Consider the following 21,929-nt stretch of genomic DNA (forward strand, 5'->3'; position numbering starts at 1 on the left):
GGATGGGCCTCCCTTCCGAACTGCTCATTGGCTCTCGAGGTCCCCGTCGCCGCTCAATCGACGCGCGCGGGGCCGGCGGGAGGCCACGCCTCCTCGCGGCTGGAGAGCCGGCGCCGTGACGTGCGCGCGCGCGCGCTGGGGCGAGAAGACGGAAGCGGAAGTCGGGGGGCGCGCCCGCGGAGAGCCCGCAGCTCGGCGGCGTCTGTCCGGTCCGGGGTCGCCATGGGGCGAGGCAGCGGCACCTTCGAGCGTCTCCTAGGTAACGCGCCCTCTCGCCGGGCCTGCGTCCGCTCGCCCGCGCTCCGGCCCCGCACGGCCGGCCTCGCGAGGCCCGGGCCGGCCGCCCTCCCGGCTCTGCGGCCGTCGGCCTCCCGGGCGCGCGGCGCCGGCCCTGGGCCTCGGGTGTGGCCTGGCGGGCTGCGCTCGTCGGCCCCGGGCGCCTGCGAGGGCGGCGCGGCCGGGGTCCGCGCCGGGCCCGGTTTCCTCCCCGGCCGACGGCTCTCGACCGATCGGGGCCCGAGTCCTGAGTCACGAAGCGGGTGACTCGGAGCCAACCCCGGCGCGGGGCCTCTGGCCCGAATGTCGGCCCCCGGGGGCGTCGGGGGCGGCCTGTGGGCGTCCCCGCACCCAGCCAGCCCCCGTGGCCTGTCCAGGGACTTAGAAAGGGCCTTTCCTCTCCACGTTGGAGGTGTTAGGGGACCCTAACCCAACCTCCTGGAGACTGCAGATTTTAGGAAGAAAAGTGAGTTTGACGTCCGTGTCCCATCTTCTTTTGGGGCCGTGTCCAAGTTGGGGATGCTGTCGTGGTCTGCCCCCGCCCGCCTCTTTCTGAAGTATGGGTTTTCTCTTTTGTCCCCATTCCCTCCCTGCACCCCCAACCGTTCAAGTCTCTCCTTGAACGGCAAGACTCAACTCCATGCAGACCACATCCCGTCTCAGGTCCTGCACCCTCTTTCAGGATCGTGTTCTTGGGCGCCTTGCCACCTGTCAGACTGCCCTCCATTCCTCTGACCCTTTCGCGTGCTCTACTCTCATCACCTTCACCTTCCTCTCAATTCCTGTCTACTGCTCTGCCTGTTCCTTTAGGTTTTACCATCCCAGATGCCCTACCCCTTTCCATTTCCCAGCACCATATCCTTTCTCAGTGGCTCATCTTGGCTCCTTCTTGGCACGAGGTAAAAGTTTTCAAGGAGATCTCAGATGAGATACCTCCCTTCTCTAGGGGTACACAGCCTTAGTACTTCAGCTTATAGCGGGGCTTCACACTTCAAGGATGAATCCAGAAATTTGCTGAATCACTAATGAAGACAACAAGGCCTGAGTTTGTTTCTCTGTCTTGGGAAAGGTGATGCACAGTTGAGTAGTAGTTAGTGCCTGTTTGTCAGAGGTGACTAGTATGAAAAGAAGAGCTGTTGGTTGGGAGAACTTGGGGGTCAGTTCCCTACACCCTACAGTGTGCTTCCAGTGGAGGGCTGGAATCTGGGTCACAGGTCTCTCTGAGGCTTTTCCAACTAAGAGCTAATCAAAGGGGTAGAACGTCTGAAGGCTGGAGACTCTGAGGGACAGGTCACCGCGTCTGTGGAGAGCAGCAGAGGCTCTAGGTTCAAAGTGTGTAGCAGGCGGTAACTTGGGGCAATGGCCTTGCCTCTGCTTGGCCTCTGGCGGTGGTAGAAATGGCAGCAGCTGGTTAGTCTACGTGGGAATTGAGAGAATTCACAGACCATAGCATTTGGATGGCAGCTGGTATGTAAGAAGCACACAGCAGCCATTCTCTTCTCATTTTTGCTCTACTTCTCACCTTGGAAGGATGGCATTTTCATGGTCTTCCAGTCTGCCGAAATGTTTAAGAAGGGAATGAGGGCTGGGGATATAGCCTAGTGGCAAGAGTGCCTGCCTCGGATACACGAGGCCCTAGGTTCGATTCCCCAGCACCACATATACAGAAAACGGCCAGAAGCGGCGCTGTGGCTCAAGTTGGCAGAGTGCTAGCCTTGAGCAGGAAGAAGCCAGGGACAGTGTTCAGGCCCTGAGTCCAAGGCCCAGGACTGGCCAAAAAAAAAAAAAAAAAAAAGAAGGGAATGAGTTGCAGAACTGGTAACACTTAGCGAGTACAGCAGCCCCCTTGACAGCATCTCTTTCCCTTAGACAAAGCCACAAGCCAGCTTCTCCTGGAGACCGACTGGGAGTCCATCCTGCAGATCTGTGACCTGATCCGCCAGGGGGACACGCAGTAAGTGAGGAGGGGAAGCCACGCACAGTGCTCACTGTTTCTCCCCGGTTCAGCTCACTGCACAAGGCCCTCAAACAGACAATCATGTAGTCATGTGCTTGATGCTTTATCATCTTGGAACAATTAAGGGACTTTGTGCAACTTGAATATACCTGGTTATGTTAATGTTTGAAGTGTCTGAAGGAGACATTCTAAAATGGTAGGTGGCGTTTCTCATCTCGTTGACTGAGACTTTATTTTTCTCTCTGCTGTTAACCTTGCTCTTTTTCTTTCAGAGCAAAATATGCTGTAAGTTCCATCAAGAAGAAAGTCAACGACAAGAACCCACACGTGGCCTTGTATGCACTAGAGGTAACTAGAGTCCTGCTTCAGTGGCTTCTGACCCGCCGCCTCCAGGGTCACTGTCCACTCCTGGTCCGGCAGCCTCGCCTGCGTCCCTGTGCGTGCAACAACTAGTGGAATTCCTCTAGCTTTGAGTACAGGAGTGAGCGGTGCCGTTGTGCTCCATCTCCCTATGGGGATGGGGGAAGGGAAGCCCCTGCTTCTCCAGGCTTGATCCATGCATGAGCCTCTTTTTTTTTTTGCCAATCCTGTGGCTTGAACTCAGGGCCTGAGCACTGTCCCTGAGCTTTTGCTCAAGGCTAGCGCTCTACCACTTGAGCCACAGCTCCACTTCCAGCTTTCTTTGTGTATGTGGTACTAGGAATTCAGCCCAAGGCTTCATTCATGCTGGGCAAGCACTCTGGTACAAAGCCGTATTCCCAGCCCCAACTATGTGTGACCCACAGCCATGATGACAGAGGGGGCGTGTGACAGGAGCCGCACCTGTCTAGAGAGCCCCTGCTTGTCATTTCCAGCAAGCTGTATGGCCTGAGGAGACTGTCAGGCCTGTCTTCCCTGGGAAGACGGGGGCCCTGTCCTTACCGTGGGCCCGACCCTTCCCTTCCCTTGGGGTCTGCAGGTCATGGAATCTGTGGTGAAGAACTGTGGCCAGACTGTGCATGATGAAGTAGCTAACAAGCAGACCATGGAGGAGCTGAAGGAGCTGCTCAAGGTGGGTGCTCCAAGAGCCAGGGGGGTGGCAAACGGCAGCCGCTTACTGAGCACCCGCAGTGGCAGAGGGGGAAGGTGAGAATGCCGATCCCGGGGCTGTGACTGCAGGCTCAGCCTGGGGAAGCCTCTTCTCCCCATCCAGTGCTGGGGTCGCAGCAGCCAGCACAGGTGCTGTATCTGGGCCCAGGGAGACCGGCTCTTCTTTGGGGATTAGGAAATGCTTCCAGAGTGGCAGGATTAGGAGCAGAGGGGTGAAGGGCGGGAGCTACTCCATACTGGGCAGAAGTGGTGGTAGCAGCTACCGTGTTAGTAGGAGGCACATCCTGGGGGTGCAGAAGTGGTAGGTGTCAGGAAGGAGCTGTGCAAGGAAAGGAGGTTTCTCTGTCCTCACTAGCAGAGGGGGGAGGCCCTCTTGGTCACCTGGCGACGGTCCCTGGGGCCACTCGCGGGGATTGTGATGTAGGCAGGGGTGATGTGGCAGGGGTTTGGAATGAAAAGGGAATCCCACCCCGTCTCGGCGTGACCTGGAGTGAGGCCTCTGAAGAGGCGCTGACTCCGGCCTTCGCCCGCTTCCCGCACCGTCCTGGCTGGAGTCCGGGAAGGGAAGGGGCGGCACACTGGCACGACTCTTGCACCGTCGACCACGTTCTGTCGGTGCTGAGGTGCGCTGCACCATTCGCTCCCAGGGAGGCGGGGTGCCGGTGGACCCCAGTGTGACCTCTGTTGTTGCGGCTCCTCAGAGCAGCCCCCCCCACGCGTGGAGAGGCCCCCACGTGCGCGCACACCCCCGTGTCCTCCGCGCCAAGTGCCGGGGGCGGCCTCGCTGCCAGCTGACACGCTGCAGGCCGGGCTGTGCCCTCGCCCGGGGGGATGGTGGCCCCGAGCTTCCCCTCGGTGTGGAGGGGTGGCTCACCTGCCACCCCTGGACTGTGACTGGAAAGGCCTTTGGCTCCTTAGCGGCCGTGTCCTCGGCCTGAGGCGACGCTGCGTGCGCAGGTCTGATCGGCTCTGCCCACGGGAGACGAATGGCACCTGGTGCCAAGTAATGGCGTGGAGGCTCCCGTCCCCGGTCGGAACAGGAGAAAGAGACACAGCTGTGACTCGTGCGGGAGACGGGGCAGTTTGACGCGTGGAGGCCTCTAGTTTTAGGGTCCCGAGCCAGTGCAGGGAGCCTGGGGATACGGCGCCCCCGTTGGCGCCCCGCCGGCAGAGGGCAGCGGCTTCCGCCAGCACCTCGGTCCCCATGGCCCGCCTTCCTTCTTCCTGCCCCGCAGAGGCAAGTGGAAGTGAACGTCCGGAACAAGATCCTGTACCTGATCCAGGCCTGGGCGCACGCCTTCCGCAACGAGCCCAAGTACAAGGTGGTCCAGGACACGTACCAGATCATGAAGGTGGAGGGTGAGTCTGGCTCCCGTCTGAGTGCTGGGAGCACGGCCACCGTGAGCGGCCAGGCTGCCCTGCTGGGTGGTGCCAAGCCCGGTGACCAGGGGCAAGGGCGGATGCACCAGGCCTGGCTGACAGACGGGTGACGGGAGCCGGGAAGGGGCGCCTTCTTCGAGAACCTCCCTCCGCGGGCCGGGGGCTGGTGGTGACGGAAGACAGCAATAGTAGCTTTTCATCAGAGCGTGGCCTGGCCCTGGGTGGGCCTTCAGGACGCCCTCAGGAGCAAGCGCCCTGGGCTCCAGGGCCTAACAGGAGAGGGAAACACCAGGACTCCGTGCAGAGGTCCTGGGCCCACGCGCCTGTGACCTCTGGGGGTGAGGGGGCAAGAAGCAGCTCACACCCAGAGGAGGGCAGCGCCGGATCCGGTGCGGCTCCGTGCAGCAGCACGGCCCTGGCCGGTTTTCAGCCAGGCTGTGACAGCCGAGTCCGCAGAGCCCTGTGTCTTCCTCCGGCGGCTGCCGTGGCTTTGGAGAGCTGGTCTGGTTTCAGAGCAGGACAGTGGCTCAGGGTGGGGTGGGCCTACACCTCGAGGTCCTCTTGTGCTCCTGTGGGGGACAGGTGTCAGGAGGGAGCGCGGCGGGCCCCGTGGGCCTGTGGTCACCGCCGCCTTCTCTCCCCAGGACACGTCTTCCCAGAGTTCAAGGAAAGCGATGCTATGTTTGCTGCCGAGAGAGTGAGTGTGGGCGGGGCGGCGCCCAGCGGTGGACCGTCGGGGAAGCTGGCGGGAGGTGGGGGGGGGGGTCGGCCTGCTTGGGGCCTCTGTTCTGACTGAGGGCAAGATGGAGACGTGCTTCTGGACCCTTTGGGATGTGGCTCCGGGTTCACCAGCATTAAAACACCCCCAGCCAGGGACGTGGCGCAGCGCCTTCTGAGCAAACAAGCTGGCTCACACCTGACTCCAAAGAAACAGCTACACAGATAGATGGGCTGGGCACGGGTCCCGGTCCCAGCGTGACTCCCCCCGGGGCGGGACTCTGCCCTCTGACGTGGGCCGGTGGTTTGTTTGAGCCGGCAGCTGGGGCGGGCCGGGCCGCGCTGCCGGCTTCCTTTCCTGTCTGCGGCGGCCTCTGGGAGCCTCGGGGCCAGGGGACCCTGTCATCCTGACCCTCACTCCGCTGCCCTCCTCCCCTCCAGGCCCCCGACTGGGTAGACGCCGAGGAATGCCACCGGTGCCGAGTGCAGTTTGGGGTGGTGACCCGCAAGGTGCGTGCCGAACCCCGGGGGTCTCCACACACGGGCCAGCAGAGCCGGGGCTCCCTGCCGTGGTCGGACCGGGATTGGCTGGGGATTCGTGCCCTCGGCCGCCGTGGGTCTGCTGCCCCTGCCTCGCACAGGCCCCGCTTCATTCACTCTGGGGACACTGAGGCCCTCCTCAGGGCTGCTCTCACGTGTCACCATTCCTCCAGGTGACTCAGACCCCAAAGCTGCTGTCCTGTTCCACTGCAGCTTCCCGCACCGTGCGTGCTGGGGCCCCGCAGGGGCTGAGCAGGCTCAGGGCCGCCCCGTGCTGAAAGGCTCTGCTGTCCTTGCTAGAATTTCTTCCCTTTCCCCAAAGTGGTGGCTGGAGTTGAGTCCCTAGACGTGTGTCCACGTGGCCTCAGCACCGTGGCGCCGTCAGGGCGGCCCCCGCCCCCCCGTAACCAGCCCCTCTGGCCCGCCCCACAGCACCACTGCCGGGCCTGCGGGCAGATCTTCTGCGGCAAGTGCTCCTCCAAGTACTCCACCATCCCCAAGTTCGGCATCGAGAAGGAGGTGCGCGTCTGCGAGCCCTGCTACGAGCAGCTCAACAAGTGAGTCCCCCGAGGCCCAGCACAGCCAGGCGGGGGGGGGGGGGGGTTGATTTGGGGCAGGTGTCGTGCGCAGGGCGGTGTGCACACGCGCGGCTGGCCCCGGGCCCCTGGGCCGGGAGCACTGCCGGGCGGCGTCTCGGCGTCCGCGGCCCACCTGCCCGCGCCACTGCTGAGGCGTGCGCACACGCTCATCTACATCTGTGCCAGGCCTGGGCTTGAACTCGGCCTGAGCGCCATCCCCTTGTGTGTGACCAGCGCTCTACCACTTGAGCCACAGCTCTACTTGTAGCTTTTTGTGGTTCATTGGAGATAAGAAGCTCAGAGGCTTTCCTGCCTGGGCTGGCTTTGAACCATAGCCCTCAGATCACAGCCTCCTGAGTGACTAGGATTATAGGCATGAGCAATAGTTGCCTTGCTTGTACTTTATCTGAATTACTTCTTTTTTATGCCAGTCCTGGGGCTTGAACTCAGGGCCTGGGCACTGTCCCTGAGCTTCTTTTGCTCAATGCCACAGCACCACTTCCGGCTTTTTCTGTGTACGTGGTCCTGAGGAACGGAACCCAGGGCCTCGTGCATGCGAGGCAAGTACTCTACCCCTAAGCCATATTCTCAGTCCTCTTATTTTTTTATATTTCATTTTTAGTTTTATTTTTTGTCGGTCATGGCACTTAAACTCTGGGCCTGGGCACTGTCCCTGAGCTCTTCAGTTCATGGCTAGCACTGTATCACCTGAGTTAGTGTGCCACTTCTGGTTTTCTGGTGGTTAATTGAATAAGAGCTAAGAGGGCTGGGAATATGGCCTAGTGGCAAGAGTGTTTGTCTCGCATACATGAAGTCCTGGGTTCAATTCCTTAGCACCGCATATACAGAAAAGGCCAGAAATGGCGCTGTGGCTCAAGTGGCAGAGTGCTAGCCTGGAGCAAAAAGAAGCCAGGGACAGTGCTCAGGCCCTGAGTCCAAGGCCCGGGACTGGCAAAAAAAAAAAAGAAAAGAGAGAAGAGTCTCATGGACTTTCCTGCCTGGTCTGGCTTTGAACCTCAGTCCTCAAGTCTCAGCCTCCTGAGCAGCTAGGATTGCAGGCATGAGCTGCCGGTGCCCGGCTTGGCATTTGAACAGTCCAGTGAACTGTGGACTCTTTGGCCTGAACACTCATGGTAGGTTTCCCAGGGCGGCTAGGCTGTCAGAATCGTTGACACCCGCCCTGTGGTGGTGGCACCGGGGCGTCCGGCTTTGCCCTGCCCCCAGGAAGGCCTGGTATGGCTTCTCTACCGGGGGCTGTCAGGTTGCGCAGCGAGCCACGCTGCCTTCCCTCCTCCCGGGCTGCCTTCCCCAGAACGCGTCTTCAGCCTCTGCCGTTGGATGTAGACATCTCAGGGGCAGTCCAGCTATCCAGGTGACTTGGCGCTTAGGTTCAGGCTCAGTGTTTCTGGCAGAAGCTCCAGGAGTGAGGCACGATGACCCTTGGATCTGTTGATACAAACCTGGGCCAATTTGGTTGAGAGGTTTGGAGGCTACTCGCTGGGGATACCCCTTTGCCTTGTGGTAATTAGGGTCCCTCTGGAGCCCAGGCGCAAGTCCTGCCCCTGTGGCTGTGCACCTGCCCCTTTTCTCTTGAAGTGCTCATGACTCAGCTCTTTTCCTGGTGCTGCTTCCTCCTTTGTCAGGCGTGCCTTTAGGGTTTCCTGTTAGAAAAGAGCTGGGGCACTGGTGCCTCACTGAGGCCTGGAAACGGCTGAGATGTGAGGATTGTGGTTCAAAGCCAGCCTGGAGGGTCTGGGAATGTGGCCTAGTGGCAAACGTGCTCACCTTGTATGCATGAAGCCCTGGGTTCGATTCCCCAGCACCACATGTAGAGAAAGTGGCCAGAAGTGGCGCTGTGGCTCAAGTGGCAGAGAGCTAACCTTGAGCAAAAAGAAGCCAGGACAGTGCTCAGGCCCTGAGTTCAAGGCCCAGGACTGGCAAAAACAACAACAACAACAACAACAAAAAAGTCAGGTTGGACAGGAAATCTGTCTGTGAGACTTTATCTCCAATTAACCTTTGCCCTGGGATAAGACCCAGCACCAACAAAAGAGGGAGACAGACAGGCCTGGGATTTTCTTGAGGGGCAGGGAACGTTGGCTCATGTGGGTTGGAACGCCGGCTGTGCTGTGTGTGGCCCTCACCAGCCACCTGTTCCGGAGGAAACGCTCGGAAGCCAGCCGAGTGTCTGCGGCCCACACCTGTAAAGCTAGCTACTTCGGGAGGCTGAGATCTGCGCATTGCGGTTCAAAGCCAGCCTAGCGAATCCATGAGACCTAACCTCCAAGACGTTACCAACAGAGCTGGAAGTAGAGCTGTTTAGAATGCTAGTCTCGAGCAAAAGAAGCTCAAGGACAATCTCCGGGCCCCGAGTTCAAGCTACAGGACCAATAACAACAACAAAATACTGTAGGGCTGGGAATGGGGCCCGGCGGTCGAGTGCTGGCCTCCCCAAATGCCCCCCGGGCTCCTGACCCCAGGGAGGCCCTGCCACGCAGCCCCCGCTGCCGCTCCCTACAGTTCCTGGGGCACCGTGCTGCGTGGCCTCCTCCAGCACCGCACAGGCCCCGCCGGGGAGCCCCCCCCCCCCCCCCCCCCGCCACGCCGGTCTCCCGCAGCAGCGCTCCTCTTGCCTCTAGGAAAGCGGAAGGGAAGGCGGCCTCCAGCACAGAGCTGCCCCCGGAGTACCTGACCAGCCCCCTGTCCCAGCAGTCCCAGGTATGGCCCTGCCGCCCCGGGAGCGCCTCCCCTCGGGGCCGCCCTGACCGCCCCGTCTGCCCTCAGCTGCCCCCCAAGCGGGACGAGACGGCCCTGCAGGAGGAGGAGGAGCTGCAGCTGGCCCTGGCGCTGTCCCAGTCGGAGGCCGAGGAGAAGGAGAGGCTGGTGAGCTGCGGGCGCCTTGCAAGGCCTTGCGGGGGGGGGGGGGGGCTCTGTGCCACACGACCCCCACACGACCCCCACGTGCCCTGGGTTCTGCCTCAGAGACAGAAGTCGACCTACGCGGCGCATCCCAAGGCGGATCCCGCCCCCCTGGCGTCGTCCGCGCCCCCGGCCAGCAGCCTGTACTCTTCCCCCGTGGTGAGTGCCGGGGCCGGGTGGGGGGGGAGGGGGGGAGACGCCATGGGGCGGCTTGAACTCAGGGCTTCAGCTCTCGTGTTCACCGAGGCTCTGCCGCCTGAGCCACACCTCCACGTCGGGCTTTTTGGTGGCTCATTGAACATAAGAGTTTCAGACCTTTCTGCCCAGGCTGGCTTTGAACCTCGAGCCTCAGATCTCAGCCTTCTGAGTAGCTAGGATGGCAGGCGTGGGCTAAGGCTTCCTGGGGCGTTAAGGGACCGGTCCTCTTGGGGATCCACCCTCCCCTCCCCCACTCTAAATGTGCGGGCACAGATTTCGGAGGTCGTTCTCAAGCTCTAGGCGCCACAGCTGGGGCTCGGCCGTGAGGAGGCCCAGGTCTGTGCTGGACGCGGGCAGGGCGTCCACGCTGTGGCCCGGTGCTGGTCCTGGCGAGTCCGGGGACAGCGGTCGGGAGCCGCCCTGGGCCGGGCCGTCGGTGCAGCCGTCTCCGGAGCCAGAGCTGGAGAGGGCTCCGTTGAGGGCCGCTGCCCCGGAGCCTGGGCCACGAGGGGTGTCGGGTGCCACCTGGGTCCCTGCCACATCACAGCTCCCCAAACTGTGTCCTCAGAACTCGTCGGCGCCTCTGGCTGAGGACATGGACCCTGAGGTAAGGGCCCCGGGTGGGGTGCTGTCGAGTCACACTCCTGACACGCACGAGTGACCCCTGCTTGATACTGTGCAGCTCGCGCGGTACCTCAACCGGAACTACTGGGAGAAGAAGCAGGAAGAGGCTCGGAAGAGCCCCACGCCGTCGGCGCCCGTGCCCCTGGCAGACCCGGCCGCCCCGGCCGCGGAGGGGCCCGGAGCCCCCGCCATGGTGGAGGTGAGGCGGGTGCCGTCCTCCGGGCTCTGGTCCTGGGGGGCAAGCGCGGCCCCCCTCACCGCCGCTGTCTTGCAGGCCCCCCTCTCAGAAGTGGACTCGCAGCCCATCGCCACCGCCGGCGGCCCCTTTGCCGAGGTGAGCCTGGCGCCTCCGTGGGCGAGGGGCTCCCGGCCACCCCGGTCCCCGGGAGCCGGCGTCCGTCCGGGGCCGCCCCCGCCCCGCCGAGCCCTCGCTCTCAGGAGCCGCCGTGAGGCCGCCGTGCTCACGGGCGTCGTGTGCTGGGGACAGCCCGGCCCGGGCCGCCGCGGGCTCTGAGCCCCGGGGCGCCTCCTGGCGGCCAGCCCGGGGCGCGGCGGCACTCAGCACCCCACCCTGTGTCCCAGCAGCAGTACCAGAACGGGGAGTCGGAAGAGAGCCACGAGCAGTTCCTGAAGGCCCTGCAGAACGCCGTGACCACCTTCGTGAACCGCATGAAGAGCAACCACATGCGGGGCCGCAGCATCACCAACGACTCGGCGGTGCTGTCGCTCTTCCAGTCCATCAACAGCATGCACCCGCAGCTGCTGGAGCTGCTCAACCAGCTGGACGAGCGCAGGCGTGGGTGCCGGGCCCCGGGGGGCCCCGAGACCGCCGGCCGCCTCGCCCCTCCTTCCCCGCGGCCGTGATGGCTCCCTCCCTCCGGGCGGTCCCCGTGGGATGGGCCCCCGGGGTGGCCCCTCGCCCCCGGCCCCGCCCAGAGCCCGCACCCACCGTGTCACCGTCTGTGCTGGAGGATTCTCAGCTGCCCTGCCTTTTTGGCGTTTCTGCCTGTCCCGGGGCTTGAACTCAAGACCTGGGCGCTGTCCCTGGGTTTCTTCTTGCTCACGGCTAGCACTCTGCCACGTGAGCCACGGCGCCCCTTCTGGCCTCGTCTGTGGTGCTGAGGACTCGAACCCAGGGCTTGGTGCGTGCCAGGCCCCGTTCCCGGCCCGACCCTGCCTCCTTCCCACAGTGTACTACGAGGGGCTGCAGGACAAGCTGGCGCAGATCCGCGACGCCAGGGGGGCGCTGAGCGCCCTGCGCGAGGAGCACCGGGAGAAGCTCCGCCGGGCGGCCGAGGAGGCCGAGCGCCAGCGCCAGATCCAGCTGGCCCAGAAGCTGGAGATCATGCGGCAGAAGAAGCAGGTGCGTGGCACCACCGGGGCCGCCCACGGGCACGGGCCGCCCGGCCGGCCTGACCCCCCCGCCCCCGCCCCCCCTGCAGGAGTACCTGGAGGTGCAGAGGCAGCTGGCCATCCAGCGCCTCCAGGAGCAGGAGAAGGAGCGGCAGATGCGCCTCGAGCAGCAGAAGCAAACCGTCCAGATGCGCGCCCAGATGCCGGCCTTCCCCCTGCCCTACGCCCAGGCAAGTGCCGCCCGCCCCCTCCCCGCCCTCCTGGGCCCGGAACCCCGCTCACTGCCATCTCGCCCTTTGTCCTCAGCTCCAGGCCATGCCTACCTCTGGGGCTGTGATCTACCAGCCCTCGGGGCCCACCAGCTTCCCCGGGACCTTCAGCCCCGCCAGCTCAGTGGAGGGCTCCCCCATGCACGGCCTGTACATGAGCCCCGCGGCGCCCGCCGGCCCCTACGCCAGCATGCCCGGCAGCACCGCAGGTAACGCGGGGCAGGGCCGCCTCCCGCCACGGCGCCCACGCCCCAGCCCCTTCCTCCTGGCTTTGTCTTAGCTTACAGAGTGTCACACGTATGGGACAGAATCTTCCAGCGTCCCTAAATGTGGGTATTTCTCACAGTTGCTTTTTCACCTCTGCTGTGGATCTGCGCGGGGGGAGGGAGCTTGCCCACACACGGGCTGCTACCGAAGGAGTCGGGGGCCAGTGGCACGTGTCTGTCATCCCAGCTACTCAGGAGGCTGAGATCTGAGGATCGTGGTTTGAAGCCAGCCGTGGCAGGGAAGTCTGTGAGACTCTTTATCCAAATAGCCACCAAAACCCACAAGTGGTGCCGTGGCTCAAAGTGGTAGAGTGCTAGCCTTGAGCAAAAGAACTCAGGGACAGCACCCAGGTCATGAGTTCAAGCCCCACACTGACCAAAAAAAAAGAAAGCTAAGATACACTGTTCAGGCCCTTAGTTCAAGCCCCAGTACTGGCATACGCACACAAGAAGAAAGCCAAGTACCAAGCACTCGCAGCCAGAGCAAGAGGCTCTGAATTCAAACCTCTAGAGCAGCACAAAAAGAGCCTATAGCTAGGGATACGGCTCAGGTGGTCTAGCATGTTTAAGGCCAGAGGTTCAATCCCCAACTACAAAATAAACACCATGTGCCATTTAAAGAAAAAGGCAGTGCCAGAAACGTGGCCTAGTGGTAGAGTGCTTGCCTAGCACGCATGAAGCCCTGGGTTCGATTCTTCCTCAGCACCACAGAAACAGAAAAGGCTGGAAGTGGTGCTGTGCCTCAAGTGGCAGAGTGCGAGCCTTGAGCAAAGAGAAGCCAGGGACAGTGCCCAGGCCCTGAGTCCAAGCCAGGACTGGCAAAAAGAAAAAGGCAGCTTAAATCTCCACTCCCATTTACTGCATGAGGATCAGGAAATACTTCTATTTCTCTGTACCTTAATAAAACATTTGTGCAAGTTTAGAAATAAAAATGAAAGTCATCAGCAAGCTGAACCCTAAGTTCAAGCCCCAAAGCAAAAACAGAACAAAGCAAAATTACACCAGCTCCCAAGCCTGGAGACTTCGGTTTCTAGGTCCCATCCACATAAGAGTTGGGAAATTGTGTGTGTGTGTGTGCTCGCACAAATACTTGTCTAGGTATGCATGTGTAGTGTGCAAACACACCATTGTGTATCACGAAAGTCATTCCAGGAGCTCTGCTGTCTGCAGCACAGTACACAGAAAGCGCTTTTAGGAAAACCGCTAGCCCAGCGTGGGGAAGTGACCCTCACCTCGGGTGTAAGTCTGGTTTGTTCATGTCCTCTGTGGCCTGAGACCACGTGGAGCCCCTCCTGGGCTGAGGGCACGGGGCTGGCTCTCCTCACCCCTCCTCCCCTTCAGTAGGGCGACAGGGCACTGGCTCTCCTCCGTCCTCGCCCCCCCCTTCAGTAGGGCGACAGAGGGCACTGGCTCTCCTCCGTCCTCGCCCCCCCTTCAGTAGGGTGACAGAGGGCACTGGCTCTCCTCCGTCCTCGCCCCCCCTTCAGTAGGGCGACAGAGGGCACTGGCTCTCCTCCGTCCTCGCCCCCCCTTCAGTAGGGCGACAGAGGGCACTGGCTCTCCTCCGTCCTCGCCCTCTTCTGGATTCAAACTCGTGGCCTCTTAGTTCGGAGCTTCCTCTGCTTTCCAGTCCACCTTCCATCCTTGCGGCTTCAGTTGTTTTGGGCAGATGCTAGGGCTTTAACTCGGGGCCCTGCGTTGTCCTGAGGTTTCCAGTGCTCGGGCTCGTGCGCGCTGCTCCCCGTGAGCCACCGCTCCTCTTCCGGCTCGTTGGTGTTTGATTGCAGAGAAGGGTGTCAGGGACTTTCCTGTCTGGGCTGGCTTTGAACTTGGATCCTCTGATCCCAGCCTCTTGAGTAGCTGGGATTACAGGCGTGAGCCACCAGCGCCGCCCAGGGTTATTTTGCTTCACTGAGAATGTGAAACATGAACTTGCTTCCCAAAGTCACACTCTCCAGAGGAACCCCCCCCCCCCCGCCTCCATGCTGTGCGCCACCCCGCTCATGCGCCTTTTGTCTGTCACAGATCCTAGCATGGTGAGTGCCTACATGTACCCAGCAGGGGCTCCGGGGACCCAGGCGGCCCCCCAGGCCCAAGCGGGGCCCGCGGCCAGCCCAGCCTACTCATCCTACCAGCCCACTCCCACCCCAGGCTACCAGGTAGGTGCCCCCGCGGGCCCGAGCGCCCCCCCCCCCCGCACCCCGCCAGCCGTTTGACGTTGTGCCTCTCCCCTCCCCAGACCGTGGCCTCCCAGGCCCCGCAGAGCCTCCCCGCCGCCCTCTCCCAGCCCGCACAGTCCAGCAGCATGGGCTACATGGGGAGCCAGTCAGTGTCCATGGGCTACCAGCCGTACAGCATGCAGGTGAGGAGCCCCCCCCCCCGCCCCGCCCCGTGTGACCTGCGCCCTCCCCTCCCGCGGGGCGGGGGGAGGGCCAGCGTTCCCAGCGTTGCTCTGCTCTCCTGCCACAGAATCTCATGACCACACTCCCTGGCCAGGACGCCTCGCTGCCGCCCCAGCAGCCCTACATGGCCGGGCAGCAGCCCGTGTACCAGCAGGTGAGCGTTCCCCCCCCCCCCCCACACACACACAGTGGCGCTTCCTGGGCTAGCGGCCTCTGTGGGGCCTTCCCATTGGCCAGCTTCCAGGAGACGGGCGTGCAAGACCTCCTGAAGACCGCGTGTAGATCGGAAAGTCGAAGCGGAGTCTGGCTGGGCGGGGAAGGGGGTGGGGGGGAGGCTGAGCCCTGTCGCTCTTGCCCTGCAGGTGGCGCCCCCTGGCGGCCCTCCCCAGCAGCAGCCAGCCGTTGCCCAGCAGCCACCCGTGCAGGGACCACCCGCCCCGGGCAGTGAGGCCCAGCTCATCTCCTTCGACTGACCCTGGGGCCCCGAGCCCACTGTCCCGAGTAACACTACGGTTCATTGGAATCCGCCTTGTGTCTAGCTAGATGTTCTGTTCTGCCTTCCTCTTCCCTCGATGCCCCAAGTGCCCCTTCTCCTGAGAGCAGGGCCCAGGCCTGCCCCAGCCCTCCACCCCTCTACCCCAGTCTGCTGGCTCCTGTCACCCCGCTTTGATCCTGCCTTGGTCTCTGACTTCCCCCCAGAGCTTGGCCTCTGGAAGGAAAGGGGGAAGGGAAGGACCCTTCCAGACCCCCAGCCCCGTGGGGGGGGCTGCAAGTGGTGACGAGTGGGGACACTCAGGCCCGTACAGCCCACTTTCGTCCAGAGTGAGCTGATGGGGTGTCCAGGCTTCGCCCCAACTCCTGCACAGCGAGGGTGGAGGATTCAGGCATCTCCAGCTGCTCTGCTTCTCAACTGTCATCTCTCCATTGCAAAACAGTGAAAATAAAATGTATTTCAAAAGTGAAAGAGGGGCTGGGAAGGTGGCTTCGTGGTAGAGTGCTCGCCTGACATGCAGGAAGCCATGGGTTCGATTCCTCAGCACCACATACCAGAAAAAGGCCAGAATTGGCGCCGTGGCTTCGCGCGGTAGAGCGCTAGCCTTGAGCAAAAGCAGCTCAGATGGTGCTCAGGCCGAGTTCAAGCCCCAGCACTGAGGGGAGAAAAGTGTGTTTGGTAGAGCAGCCACGCCTCTTGGCCCAGGGTGTGTAGGCACTGGCTCAGCCGCCCGTGTCCCACCCAGCTCCACCAGCAGTTGGGACGTGTCCTTCCTGTTCCACAGAAAGGAAAAAACATGCTTACAGTTGTGGGGTTTGAAGCCACGAGGTTGGGGGGTCTTGGGGTCATCTTGGTGTGGGGACTGCAGCTTCCCACCTGATACCGGAGGGGCAGTGCACTAGACACCACGGAAATGGCCTCCCAGATAGCCATTTCCTGGGCCTAACCACCTGGTGAAGGACTCACTAGGGATAGTTACACTCCAGGTTCGAGCCCCAGAAGACAGCTTAGCTGGCCCCTCAGGGTGAGTTCCAGAGTCACCTCTGGCTTCCAGAAGAATGCCAAACTGTTACGTGCCGGATACCCAGGTGGGCCTCGAACCCACAAAAACAGGGCCTCAAACCCACAAAAACAGTCGCCAGCACTGGGTCAATTGAGTATTTAGCTGTGCACTAGGGCCAAATAGGGCTGGGCTTTTTTTTTTTAATACTTTATTTTTAGAGATTTTTGAGATTAACAGCAAAATTGAGCACAAGGTACAAAGACAATTTAAGGTTTGCAATCTAGCCCAGTGCCAGAGAACTTGGACCTTATCCACAGCAAAAGGCACTGGAGGAAGAGTCCACAGTTGGGAGTCCCAGCCTGTAATTAAAACTAACAGAAAACACTGACATTTGCCTCACGAGCAAATAGAGGGAGTACGTTTCTCTTTAGGTCTCCGAAGGAAAGGCAGATTTGGGGGAGGGGGAATGCGTCAAGCACATTTTTAAATGGAAGAGTTTTCTTAATCTTGGTACATATATTGTGCAGCAACACAAAAAGCACAGGTAGAGTAACACTGTTCAAAGGCTCCCGGGCAGGGGCAGCGGCACAGCATAGACAATCGGGCCTCAAGCACCCTGGCATCTTAAAAACAGGGCTGGCTTCTAAGGGCAGTCATCTCGAGCACAGCACGCGGGGGCCATGGGGTAAGGATCCCGTGCACGGCACGCGGGGGGGGGGGGGGCCGTGGGGTAAGGATCCCGTGCACGGCACGCGGAGGGGGGCCGTGGGGTAAGGATCTCGTGCACGGCACGCGGGGGGGTCGTGGGGTAAGGATCTCGTGCACGGCACGCGGGGGGGCCGTGGGGTAAGGATCTCGTGCACGGCACGCGGGGGCCATGGGGTAAGGATCCCGTGCACGGCACGCGGGGGGGGGGGGGGCCGTGGGGTAAGGATCCCGTGCACGGCACGCGGGGGGGGGGGGGGTCGTGGGGTAAGGATCCCGTGCACGGCACGCGGAGGGGGGCCGTGGGGTAAGGATCCCGTGCACGGCACGCGGAGGGGGGCCGTGGGGTAAGGATCTCGTGCACGGCACGCGGAGGGGGGCCGTGGGGTAAGGATCTCGTGCACCGCATGCGGGGGTTGTGGGGTAAGGATCCCGTGCACGGCACGCGGAGGGGGGCCGTGGGGTAAGGATCTCGTGCACGGCACGCGGGGGGGGTCGTGGGGTAAGGATCTCGTGCACGGCACGCGGGGGGGGGGCCGTGGGGTAAGGATCCCGTGCACGGCACGCGGAGGGGGGCCGTGGGGTAAGGATCCCGTGCACGGCACGCGGAGGGGGGTCGTGGGGTAAGGATCTCGTGCACGGCACGCGGGGGTCGTGGGGTAAGGATCTCGTGCATGGCACGGGGGGGGGCCGTGGGGTAAGGATCTCGTGCATGGCACGGGGGGGGGGCCGTGGGGTAAGGATCTCGTGCACGGCACGCGGAGGGGGGCCGTGGGGTAAGGATCCCGTGCACGGCACGCGGAGGGGGGTCGTGGGGTAAGGATCTCGTGCACGGCACGCGGGGGTCGTGGGGTAAGGATCTCGTGCATGGCACGGGGGGGGGCCGTGGGGTAAGGATCTCGTGCATGGCACGGGGGGGGGGGCCGTGGGGTAAGGATCTCGTGCACGGCACGCGGAGGGGGGTCGTGGGGTAAGGATCTCGTGCACGGTGGGGGGGCCGTGGGGTAAGGATCTCGTGCACGGCACGCGGGGGGGGGCCGTGGGGTAAGGATCTCGTGCACGGCACGCGGGGGTCGTGGGGTAAGGATCTCGTGCACGGCACGGGGGGGGGGGGCGTGGGGTAAGGATCTCGTGCACCGCACGCGGGTGGGCTGGCAGGCTAGGCCAAGCACGCCGACACAGAAGCAGAACCGCCGTTAGTGACAATTCGGTGAGCCCGGTGAGCGAGGCCATCAAAGCGGCGCAGCTCTGGGTCCCGGTGTGCCGGGCCTCGAGCCTCGCGCCGCTCTCCTCCCGCAGCTCCCCGCGGCCGAGCGGCCTTGCGCGTCCCCGCCTTCCGCCCAGGCCGGGCGGCTCCGGGCCCAGCTGCTCGGGGCTCGGGTTTCCGGCGTAGGCTCGCGTGTCCACGCCTGCTGCTCCCAGGGACTCAGAAGGGGGCTCCCCCGCGGGCTTTGGACGGCGACCCTCGGCGCTCAGCCTCCCGGAGCCGCCGGAGCCCGGCCGCGCTCCCTACCTGGAAACCCCGAAAGCCGGCGGGAGAGCGCGACTTACCTCCCGGGGGAGGCGGGGAGGCGGGCTGCGCCGGCGCGGCGCTGACTTCCACTGCGCCTGCGCAGCGCTCTGCCTTGTGGGTAATCCCGCAGGACAACGGAAGCAAACGCCCGGCCTGGTGGCGTGCCGGGGCCGCGGGCTAAGCGTCCCTCCTCCATTCGAGCCGCGGGCTAAGCGTCCCATCTCCACTCGACTGCTCGGAGGCCGCGGGCTAGAGCGACCCATCTCCACGCGACTGCTCGGAGGCCGCGGGCTAGAGCGCCTCCTCTCCACTCGACTGCTCAGAGGCCGCGGGCTAGAGCGTCCCCTCTCCACTCGACTGCTCGGAGGCCGCGGGCAGAAGCGTCCCATCTCCACTCGACTGCTCGGAGGCCGCGGGCTAGAGCGCCCCCTCTCCACTCGACTGCTCGCGGCCGCGGGCTAGAGCGCCCCCTCTCCACTCGACTGCTCGGAGGCCGCGGGCTAGAGCGTCCCCTCTCCACTCGACTGCTCGCGGCCGCGGGCTAGAGCGGCCGGCCCAGCTCGTTTGCTCGCGGCTAGAGCGTCGTCTCCGCGGGAGCCGCGTGTGACCTTCCCGCCCGCTCAGCGATGCTGCCGGCGGCCGCCTGCCGCCTGTGGCGGCCGCGCCTCGGGCTTCCGGCCGTGGTGCTCAGCATCTCCAGGTACTGCGGGGCTCCTAGCGCCGGGGCCGGCGGGAGCGCGGCGGGGGCGAGCGGGGGACGGAGGCCACGGCGGGCCCCGCGGCCCGGCCGGCGCGGTGCGGGAAGGCCACGCGGCCCTGGCGACCTTGGCGCTCGGTGTTCTGGGGTCCCTGCTTCCCGGGCGGGCGGGCGGGGGCGCGGCCGGGGCCCCCGCCTCGCGCGGCTTCGTGCGGCCGGACGCACCCGCGGCTAGCGTAATCGACTCCGCGAGAAGCCCGCTGCTTCCGCCGGGGTTAAAGCTACGCGCGCTCCCGAGGTGCCGCACCGCCCGGGCCCTGGTCTGCGCCCCAGACCGGCGCCGGGGCTGACGGCTGTCCGCGTGGGGCGGGGGTCAGGCCGCAGGTGCCCTGTGTGTGTGCCGCGCGGCAGATGAGGAGCAGCAGCCACCGAAGGGGCGAGGCGCTCGCCGGTGCACCCCTGGATAACGCCCCCAAGGAGTACCCACCCAAGATCCAGCAGCTGGTGCAGGACATCGCCAGCCTCACGCTCCTGGAGATCTCAGACCTCAACGAGCTCCTGAAGGTGCTGGGAGAGCCCCTTCGGGGGCCCGGGGTGTTTCCTGCATGTATTGGAGAGCCTGGGGAATGGTTAAAGGCGGGCTGGCCCGGGCGTCAGGCCCAGCCCGGCTTGTTGCTCCATTCCCTGCTGTTCCTCTGTCCCACAGAAAACGCTGAAGATCCAGGACGTGGGTCTCACACCTCTGGGTGGCATGATGCCCGGTACCGTCCCTGCCGCCGCAGCCCCTGAGGTGAGCCTGGGCTCGGGTCCCGAGCAGCAAGGGCTGGGTGCTTCTTTGTTCCAGACTCATCTGTGGCCTCATGGGCGTGGGCGCTCTGCAGCCCCCCAGGTCCTCCCGGCCGCGCACTGCCTGCGTATCCTCAACGTGGGGTGCTCCGTAGGACAGTGGCTTCACCTCAGAGGCGGCTTAGATTTGAGCCAAGGTGGGAGTCCAGTGTGGCCCACAGTCTAAAGTGGAATCTCTGAAAAAGAAGAGGAGGCTGTTACTAACCACTACTGGGCTCCAACCTGCTCCTCTTGATGGGCCACACAACACGATGGCATTGGGGCTTTGGGAACCACACCTCCATTTGTCCCATTGTTGACGGCTGGCTAAGGTTGGAGGTTAAGGTCATTGTTGACTTGTTAACAAACTTGCACCTGGCTGAGACTGAAATGGTGCTGTATTTCCCTGCTTGTAAGTTACGGTTCTTAAGGATGAGGGAGATTGGGTGTCATGCCAGGAAACCGGAGCATTTCCCCGTGGGGACCTAGAAACTTTTCTGGGTGAAGCCGTCGGGTCTGACAGCGACAGAAGCACAGGGAGCCGGCTGGCTGGTACCAGATGACCCGCCAGGGCGGAAGGGAGGAGTCGGCCCGGCCCTCACCTGCACGCTGGGGGGAAGACCAGCAGCCCGCGTTGGGCTCGTCCCTTCTGCTCACCCCGCTCCTCCCTGCCCCCAAGGTGGCAGAAGACCTTCCCACACAGAAAGAACGGACACACTTTACCGTCCGCCTGACAGAGGCAAAGCCTGTGGACAAAGTGAAGCTGATCAAGGAGATCAAGAACTACATCCAGGGCATCAACCTCGTCCAGGTGGGACCCCTGCACCTGCACCCCTGCCCCACTGCCCCGCGCCAGCGGTCCCCGGGGGCAGGCTGGCTGGCTGCAGCCCAGATCCCCCAATTCTCATCTTGCTATCTCTGGCAGGCCAAGAAACTGGTGGAGTCCCTGCCCCAGGAGATCAAAGCTAACGTCGCCAAAGCCGAGGCGGAGAAGATCAAGGCAGCCCTGGAAGCGGTGGGAGGCACCGTGGTTCTGGAGTGACCCCCGCTCTGAGGACTTGTGGACTGGGGTCCCGGGGGCCACCTGCCGCCCCAGCACTGAGCTCCCGGGCAAGCCGAGCCCCGGCAGGCGCCTGCGGCCAGTGCCATCCGGGAGGGGGACAAGGACGGTCTCCTGTGTGGGAGGGAGGGGCTGCCCCGGCCTGGTGAGGGGCGCCGAGTGGATCCGGAACTTGCCTAGCTAACGTGGCCTTCTGTGCTGCGGAGGAAAATACACGGTTCGGGACGTCTCAAGCGGTGTGCTCAGGATGGTGACGGGAAGGGCCGAGGGGCTGCTGGCCTGGACCTTCCCAGGCGGCTCCTGCTGCTCCCTCAGGATGACCGGCAAGGTCTGCAGAAGGTCTGCGACCCTTTGCCGGGCCTGCCTTGCTGGGCCCCACCACTGGTGGTGCCTGGACAGGCCCGGGCCTCAGGCCCCGTGCTGTGGCGGGCTCGGGCTCGGTGTCATCGGGCCCCGTGCTGTGGCGGGCTCTGGGGCTCCGTGTCATCGGGCCCCGTGCTGTGGCGGGCTCTGGGGCTCCGTGTCATTGGGCCCCGTGCTTTGGCGGGCTCTGGGGCTCGGGTGTCATCAGGCCCCGGTGCTGTGGCGGGCTCTGGGGCTCGGTGTCATCGGGCCCCGGTGCTGTGGTGGACTCTGGGGCTCGGTGTCATCAGACCCCGGTGCTGTGGCGGGCTCTGGGGCTCGGTGTCATCAGACCCCGGTGCTGTGGCAGGCTCTGGGGCTCGGTGTCATCGGGCCCCGTGCTGTGGCGGGCTCTGGGGCTCGGGTGTCATCGGGCCCCGTGCTGTGGCGGGCTCTGGGGCTCGGGTGTCAGCATTCCCGTGTTCAGGTGCTGGCAAGCTCCGGCTCAGGTGGATGGGAACTGAGCTGCTGGCTGCAAGTAGGGATGGCAGGAGGGGGAAGACCCACCTGCAGCCTGAGGGCCATGGGGACCCCGGGACCAGGCAGGTGCCGGAGTGGCTTGTGTGGAGGACCTGGCAGTGACCAGTCACAGGCAGAACGCAAGACGCTGTCCTCAAGATGGAGGCCCTGGGGTGCGCTGGAGAAGCAGTCTCTGCAGAGCCT

At 63.6% G+C, this 21,929-nt stretch overlaps 2 protein-coding genes and 1 pseudogene across 4 annotated transcripts in view; all 3 read left to right on the forward strand.

Moving 5' to 3' along the window:
- Positions 1-144: 144 nt before the first annotated feature.
- Positions 145-15,520, forward strand: Hgs (hepatocyte growth factor-regulated tyrosine kinase substrate). Of its 2 annotated transcripts, none has more exons than XM_048366763.1 (22): positions 145-259; positions 2,146-2,230; positions 2,506-2,581; positions 3,192-3,284; positions 4,558-4,681; positions 5,347-5,399; positions 5,861-5,929; positions 6,392-6,516; positions 9,177-9,255; positions 9,322-9,420; positions 9,520-9,615; positions 10,223-10,261; positions 10,337-10,477; positions 10,553-10,612; positions 10,861-11,074; positions 11,469-11,641; positions 11,721-11,861; positions 11,938-12,109; positions 14,192-14,325; positions 14,406-14,528; positions 14,636-14,722; positions 14,931-15,520. In XM_048366763.1, exons 1-22 carry the CDS (start codon positions 223-225, stop codon positions 15,039-15,041), a joined length of 2,331 nt encoding a protein of 776 aa, XP_048222720.1. In that variant the 5' UTR covers positions 145-222; the 3' UTR covers positions 15,042-15,520. The 2 variants fall into 2 exon arrangements, with proteins under 2 accessions (XP_048222720.1, XP_048222721.1); XM_048366764.1 differs by having other exon boundaries at positions 10,864-11,074.
- A 3,297-nt stretch (positions 15,521-18,817) lies between these two features.
- The window catches only part of LOC125365713 (39S ribosomal protein L12, mitochondrial-like), a 3,890-nt gene continuing 778 nt past the window's right edge, over positions 18,818-21,929 (forward strand). The window contains exons 1-5 of one of the 2 annotated variants that reach the window (XM_048365951.1): positions 18,818-18,982; positions 19,357-19,543; positions 19,686-19,769; positions 20,484-20,615; positions 20,730-20,886. In XM_048365951.1, coding sequence (XP_048221908.1) covers positions 18,909-18,982; positions 19,357-19,543; positions 19,686-19,769; positions 20,484-20,615; positions 20,730-20,846 — 594 coding nt within the window. In that variant the 5' untranslated portion in view covers positions 18,818-18,908 and the 3' untranslated portion in view covers positions 20,847-20,886. Of the gene's footprint in view, positions 18,983-19,356; positions 19,544-19,685; positions 19,770-20,483; positions 20,616-20,729; positions 21,093-21,929 lie in introns of those variants that run through there. The other variant, XM_048365950.1, reaches the window with a different exon arrangement.
- LOC125366325 overlaps positions 21,790-21,929 on the forward strand; it is a 1,893-nt pseudogene continuing 1,753 nt past the window's right edge.

The sequence above is a fragment of the Perognathus longimembris genome, chromosome 17 (assembly GCF_023159225.1).
Source record: "Perognathus longimembris pacificus isolate PPM17 chromosome 17, ASM2315922v1, whole genome shotgun sequence".
NCBI lineage: Eukaryota > Metazoa > Chordata > Mammalia > Rodentia > Heteromyidae > Perognathus > Perognathus longimembris.